The sequence below is a fragment of the Lissotriton helveticus genome (genome assembly GCF_964261635.1).
Source record: "Lissotriton helveticus chromosome 1_1 unlocalized genomic scaffold, aLisHel1.1 SUPER_1_unloc_4, whole genome shotgun sequence".
Lineage (NCBI taxonomy): Eukaryota > Metazoa > Chordata > Amphibia > Caudata > Salamandridae > Lissotriton > Lissotriton helveticus.
The window spans coordinates 4,018,365-4,026,051 of NW_027611681.1; the positions used below are offsets into that span (position 1 = coordinate 4,018,365).

The following is a 7,687-nucleotide window of genomic DNA, read 5'->3' on the forward strand; positions in this document are numbered from 1 at the left end:
CGTTGGATATCACCTTCTATTAAAAGAACTATATCATATAGTCTGTCAGGGGGAGCCATCCTACTGTCAGGATATGGACGCAGTGCTTGCCGTACTATTGTAACCTCCGCTGCGCTGTCGAGCAGCGTTAATTTCCATGTCAGGATCCGAAGCTGTGTTCTCACTATCCGTGGTATACCTTACGGTTAACACAGCAACTTTCTTTTTCTGAAAATGAGGGCGTTAACGTGGCAAGTCTTCCTGCTTGCCTTTACCATCAGACGGGCGGGGCTGCTCACGTCCTTGTGGGGCACCCCGACCCCTGCCGTGTTCTCCTCCACCAGCTTGCGTGCGATGTTTCCTGTCAAGAACGATGAGAAGATTGCTCAGGAACCTGAAATCTATCAGGAGACCTAATTCTTGCATGGTCGCACAAATCATAAGTGCGCTCAGTAGACGCTTCTATCGGCGACGCCGAATGCGACCCCTGTTTCTATTGCTGCTTCCCCTGATTTGTATTCTTCCAATTCTGTTTTGGAAAATTTGGATGGTCGTCTTTAATAAGCTTTGCTATCTGAGTCTGCGGTTGAGTTGCCGTTTTAGCAAAAGGCTTAACACCCAAACTATTGCGGCCAATGGTCTTATAAGCCTCCGCAATAATTCACGGTAACGCTCGGGGTTTGTCAACGTCTTGGACAAGGCGCAAAGCATTTGACACCTGAAAGTTAACCGCATCTCCCTTTACATTACAAATGATGAGATCAGCAATTACGTCAAACACTCCAATGAGCCTCATTCTCAACTCGACAGCCGCCTCCGCACTGTGCTCATTCGGAACATGCTTGATCACAGAGGGCAAGACATTCATAGACGGCGTGCAGAAACACTTCGCATATTCTGCTGTAAATACTTTACCCCAAATCTCACAATCTGTTACCTCTGGCAATAAGTCTTTCTGCAAACTAATTGTGAGAATCCTGTGTTTTTCCACAGGAGCGGTATTAGGAAACACTGCTTCCAGTTGGTCAAATTTCTCAGCAAGCCAATAAGGCATATCGTACTTAGTTTGAGGGTGCTTGCCCATTACCGAATTAACCGAATTAACCATGACTGGACTAATCTACAACCCGGCCGGTCCAACTTGTTCCATTGCAAGAAACATATTGAAATAAAGCCCTATGTACCCCGACAAAAGAGGTATAAATTTGACACAAGTCGTCAATCGAGGCATTGAGATAACGTGGATATGGTGTGAACCCAGATAAGCCTGGCCAAGTGGCCACAGGAATTGACAAGGGACCTAACCGAACCGGAGTTACGGTGTGGGGGAGGGTGCCATACAACCAAACACGATGCTGCCATGCCGAAATTGGAATCTCTTGTGTCCTATATGGAGTATAGTTCACAGGAATGGCAGTGTGAGTGTATGTATGAAACATATCCTCATCCGCATTTATTGCAGGAAACGTGACCCAAGAGTAGAAAAGTTCAAAGGGGAATGCCGAATCAGCACTCACCACAAAGATAACAGACATACCATTGTCTGGTACTCCAAACTCCGTCAGATGACACCAGAGCGCTGTCCAACTATGCTGAGCTACGTCAATATCACCCATGAGGACATAGAGAAGAAAAACAATTTATATAAATTGAAGTAAAACAAAGGTTAGTAATTGAAAATGTGAACCTTTTCATAAATCTCATGCTTTAATTAACCTATAACACATTCGTATAGGTAGGTTCATCCGTCACGCCTGTTAACCGGAAAATGTGTTGAGGGTATTGTGGACAGATACGAGCACTAATCAAGACTTTGGGCGCCAAGTTGCGGTAATTCTGCTCATGCACAGAACTATGCGCAGGAAACCAGGACCTCAGTGTATTGTGGTGTACCAAAAATCCACCTCAGTGCCCAGAACCCCTATCCGACTAATAACAGTGTTTCATTCATTCTCCGTACTACAGCGAAGCTACCAATGAACAAGCGACTTTGGGACCTCTCAGGAATAGTGGGAATCAAGAACACTCTTTTGTTTTTATTCTCATAAATGTCCACAACGTGAGCAATCAGAGACAATGTATAGTTTAAAATGTTTATTTCAACTACGTGCTCTAAGATGCAGTATCTTTGCTAACATAAGTAAAAAGATGCATAAAATCAATACAATCAACATTGTTACAATTCCATACAATACAAAGGGAGAAATCATATTATAATGATAGTGGAACCAGATCTATAGCGCCTTGTGTACCACCCTCCCCTTGCTAGGAGCTAGGTATTATAATAATAGAAGATCTCTAGGTTAAAACCGGGAACCCCATACCTCCAAAGTCAGGTGAAGTGAATCACATCCCAGCTCAGCACAGTTCTTTGTTTATTGAAAGGTTTTTTCCAAGTGCCAGTCTCATACATGCAGTGCAATATTAAAAGCACCTGAGTTTCAGAAATGAGCAGCTGTGTTTGTGTTGTGTCTAGAGCGTGGGCCGATCAACCTGCATCAACAGCATACATTTTAATTTTAACCTTGAACACTTTGTGCAGACTTGAGGTCACAGTGTGAGTCTAGATATATGAAAAACAGACCATTCTCATGTGAAGGAAAAGCAAGCAGTTTGTCTTTATAAAAACAGAGATGTAGTGTCATTTGCAAAAGCAGCAAAATTTCGTTTTTACAACTAACTCACTTATGCTAATATAGCAATGTGTGCAGGCAGAATCATATTCATCCCTACACTTTTACAGGTAGCATGAACAGGAACACTTGGATGTTTTTCTTTGTAACTCTTCATCGCCAAATAAAAACCACCAGTGTTTCTTTTCTTTTATTCCACATTGAGCTAGTCTCCCAGTGGATTTCCTGTTAAATCACGTTGTTTTTTCTATGTGTACCGAAGTGAACAATCACTGGGAACAGACACTTTTAATATTCTACAAATCTTTGGTTTTCTTCATTTCTTCTAGTCGAGTCTTCATTAATCTGGTATTTGAATAACCCACATAATTATATACTTGTTCCTGTAATTCCTTCATCTCACAATAACGGCACTGTTCTGCTCCTGTCTATGTCCTCAGATGAGTCAATATTATTGTTAATGTTCTTAAGTTCTTTCTGAATTTACTGCATCTCTAGGATTATTTCTAAGTGAGTTAAATGAAGGTGTGTGTTCGCTGAGGCTATGTAGGATCAGAAATTGACAAAAGCTCGTCACACTTTTAGTGCAATTGTAAGGTTTACCCCAGGTGTGTTTGCAATTGACAAAATCACTTCTGACATTCATTGCAATTCCCATTTTTAGTCTGTGTATGTTAGTTAATATATCCGTAGGTTTAATAACTGACAGAAGATATTCACACATTCACTGCACCTGAAAGGTTTTTTCTCTGTGTGCATTAACTGATGAATCCTTAATGCGAAAGATTTCCTAAAGGTACTTCTACACTCACTACAGTTGTACGGTATTTACAGAGTAAGAGCAAGCTGATGTCTTATATAGGCTTGACAATTGACTACATTTATTCACACATTCATTGCAATTGAAGGCTTTTCTTCTGCGTGTGTTCGCTGATGCCTGTTTAGGATTGATAATGGACTACAGCTTTTCAAGCATTCATGGCATTTAAAAGATTTGTTTCCCCTTTGTGAGCTCGCTGATGATTTCTTAATGCTGAAGAGTAAGTAAAACTACTGCCACATTCATTGCAATGGTAGGATTTTTCCCCAGTGTGTATTCGCTTATGTCTCTGGAGGTGTGTCATTTGACTGAAGCTCTTTACACATTCACTGCAATGGTAAGGTTTTTCCCCTGTGTGTATTCTCTGATGTGTGTGGAGGTTTGATTGTACTCTAAAACTACTTCCACATTCACTGCAATTGTATGGTTTTTCCCCAGTGTGTATTCGCTGATGTCTCTGGAGGCCTGTTAAGTGACTGAAGCTCTTTACACATTCACTGCACTGGTATGGTTTTTCCCCTGTGTGTATTCTCTGATGTGTGCGGAGACATGTCATTTGACTGAAGCTCTTCATACATTCACTGCAATGGTATGGTTTTTCCCCTGTGTGTGTTCGCTGATGTGTTTGGAGTTCTGCTAACGTACTGAAACTCTTCACACATTCACTGCAATGGTATGGTTTTCCCCCTGTGTGTATTCTCTGATGTGTGTGGAGCTGTGAAATGTGATTGAAGCTCTTTACACATTCCTTGCAATGGTATGGTTTTTCCCCTGTGTGGGTTCGCTGATGAATTTGGAGTTCTTGTAACCGACAGAAGCTCTTCACACATTCACTGCAATGGTATGGTTTTTCCCCTGTGTGTATTCTATGATGTCTATGGAGGCTTGATAAGTGACTGAAACTCTTTACACATTCACTGCACTGGTATGGTTTTTCCCCTGTGTGTGTTCGCTGATGTGTTTGGAGTTCTGCTAACATACTGAAACTCTTCACACATTCCTTGCAATGGTATGGTTTTTCCCCTGTGTGTGTTCGCTGATGTGTTTGGAGTTTTGATAATTGACTGAAACTCTTCATACATTCACTGCAATGGTATGGTTTTTCCCCTGTGTGTATTCTCTGATGTGTGTGGAGGTTTGATAATTGACTGAAGCTCTTCACACATTCCTTGCAATGGTATGGTTTTTCCCCTGTGTGTATTCTCTGATGTGTGTGGAGCTGTGAAATTTGACTGAAGCTCTTCACACATTCACTGCAATGGTATGGTTTTTCCCCTGTGTGTATTCTCTTATGTGTGTGGAGCTGTGAAATTTGATTGAAGCTCTTTACACATTCCTTGCAATGGTATGGTTTTTCCCCTGTGTGTATTCGCTGATGTATTTGGAGGTGTGCTAACCGACTGAAGCTCTGCACACATTCCTTGCAATGGTATGGTTTTTCCCCTGTGTGTGTTCGCTGATGTTTTTGGAGTTCCTGTAACCGACAGAAGCTCTTCACACATTCACTGCAATGGTATGGTTTTTCCCCTGTGTGTATTCTCTGATGTGTGTGGAGGTTTGCAATTTGACTGAAGCTCTTCCCACATTCATTGCAATGGTATGGTTTTTCCCCTGTGTGTATTCTCTGATGTGTGTGGAGGTTTGCAATTTGACTGAAGCTCTTCACACATTCAGTGCAATGGTATGGTTTTTCCCCTGTGTGTGTTCGCTGATGTGTTTGGAGTTGTTTTAACCGACTGAAGCTCTTCACACATTCAGTGCAATGGTATGGTTTTTCCCCTGTGTGTGTTCGCTGATGTGTTTGGAGTTGTTTTAACCGACTGAAGCTCTGCACACATTCAGTGCAATGGTATGGTTTTTCCCCTGTTTGTATTCGCTGATGCTCTTTTATGGTTTCTAATTGGCTAATGTTCTTGACATATTCAGTGCAATTGAACGATTTTTCTGCTGACCGTGTTTCCTGAAGGGTCAGCATAGTTAATAAACCACTTGCGTTATTTTCACATTCCCTGTATGTGTGTAATATTTCCGATTTAACAATAAAATACAAGACTCACTAAATACCTGCCACATTCATAATATCAGTAAGGCTTCCTTGTGGGTGATTGCATCTTTAGATTGGATAATGGCTTTGCCTGCTTGCGGGTAAAGCTTAATCTTCCTTCCGGTAGGTGCAAATTGGGACAATACTCTGTACTTCAGAGAGCAGATCTCCGCTTTCCTTTAGCCTTCAGTTGTTAGGCTCCACTTCGTTTTGCTTTTCCCTGGTGTCTGTGGTTTGGCTAGAAAGAGTTAACAATACACCTAGAGCACTGAATGCTGGTCTGGTGCCAGTTTAGACAGCGAAGCACTGCTCTAGCCACATCATGATGATGAAGCGACTTGTAATGTGTACAGCTACTCCAAAGAGTGTCCCGGGGCAAAGCACAGGTCAGAAAAGAAAGTAAATCTGGTTGTTTCAAACATGGACACAAAGCCAAGTTTTCAACCTTTTTTTAAACATTATCATGTTGCTAACAGCTTAAAGCTGAAGAGGGAGTTTGTTCCAAGCTATGGATCCCAAATAGACACGAGACCTTCCTCCAACTCTCATACCGGCCTCATGATCAAAGCTGGTGTTGGACGCTTGTTTATACAGCAGGTAGTTTGTCAGTTTTGTTGTCTTGGTTTTGTAGAGGTCATTTCTTCGTCTTGGGGTGTCGAGGTGCAGAGCTCAGACTCAGACACTCACTGAATTGCCTTTGACTGCTCCTTCCAGGATCTGTCCTCTGCCTCTGATTGCACTGATGGTTTTGGAGCTCCTTATTTTTGATAATTTTTGCAGGTTTGATGTGTTATCTTCATTATTCATAATCAATCCGTGCATTTAAGACTTATTTTCTGTTGGATGTAAAGAAATGTAATATTACTAAATGCAAATGTAATAGAATGTGAATACACAATATTTAACCAGCTGGATAAAACATCTCTTCTCTACCATATTCCAAATTTAGTAAGGAACATTTTACCATACATGGATATTTCATTAAAACTGTTGTTGAACATGTCACATCTTATTTACTTCTGAGAAGGCAGTGATTTACCATTGTTCAGAGTAAATTACTAAGCAAAGGGCAGCTACAGAGCACTCATGTGCTACAGGTAGAGTTTTAGGTAGATACACATGGATAAAATTTCATTTAAACAGAACAGATTGTGGAAAAAGAGAGGAATCAGGAAGCGCTGCCGTTAATTCAGTTTCGGGAAGTATCTACCAAAGGTAGCTCTTCAGGAAGTGTATAACAAAGGTAACTCTTCAGGAAGTGTATAACAAAGGTAACTCTTTCTGAACTGTATTACAAAGGTAACTCTTCAGGAAGTATATATGACAAAGGTAACTCCGGACATCTTTTTCCACAATGCTTTCCTGTTCACACTGGATCAGCTCAAATGCCAACTGCCGCCTTTACCTTGCTTGTTACTAAAGACAGGGGTCCCTGTTTACACAGGGCGGTCACTCCTTGACCACAAGGGAGATGTCTTCAGTCTTCTAGTCGGTATAGAATGTCGATGGTCCAAGAGTTTCATTTCAGAGTTTCGTTCCAGGATAATCTAAAGTCCTGGGGACACAGCACCTATCTTTATACTAAGAGCTTTATACTATGGTCTGGAGGACCTACTAGGTCCCTCCTATGGGTGCACCTGGGAAGGGGGTGGTTACACCCCTTACCCTTTGTCCAGTATCGCGCCAGAGCGGGGCTGGAGTGCCCCAGCAACTGGTTTGAACCGGGCTATGCATGGAGCATCTTGTTTGCCCCAGGCAGTGTCTGGAAAAGCATTGTTGCCTTCAACCCACACTGCCCCAATACACTACAGGCTGTCTGGGGAGGTCCTAGCACCTCCTTCGACAGGAAACCCATTGTCCAGGCCTCCCTTGCTGGAGATTCATCCAGCAGCAGGAGGTCAGACTCGTGTCTGTAGCAGCAGCATCCATTTTGTGATGCTGAAGCTCTGTTTAACTCTAACCGGGTAAAGCAGTAACATACATGTCTTTTCCCTCTAGAAGGGTGGAATGCTACCCCTGCCGCCGGAATTGGTGGGAGGGGGTAGTATTCCAAAGTGTTTGACACCTTACACCACATGTTTTGATAAAGCCACACCAAAGTTAGCATTTAACCGCGAGGATTATAATGCACTTAAGAGTATATGGTATGACTATATCATAGAACAGATATAAGGACATGGTTCTGAAAGCTGCAGAGGGGCTCAGCTCATG

At 42.2% G+C, this 7,687-nt stretch overlaps 1 protein-coding gene across 1 annotated transcript; it reads right to left on the reverse strand.

Annotated features, from left to right (window-relative positions):
• Positions 1-2,556: 2,556 nt before the first annotated feature.
• LOC144806019 (uncharacterized) lies at positions 2,557-5,923 on the reverse strand. Its single transcript, XM_078672474.1, has one exon. The coding sequence runs from the start codon at positions 5,405-5,407 to the stop codon at positions 3,581-3,583; it is 1,827 nt and encodes a 608-aa protein (XP_078528600.1). The 5' UTR covers positions 5,408-5,923; the 3' UTR covers positions 2,557-3,580.
• Positions 5,924-7,687: the final 1,764 nt, after the last annotated feature.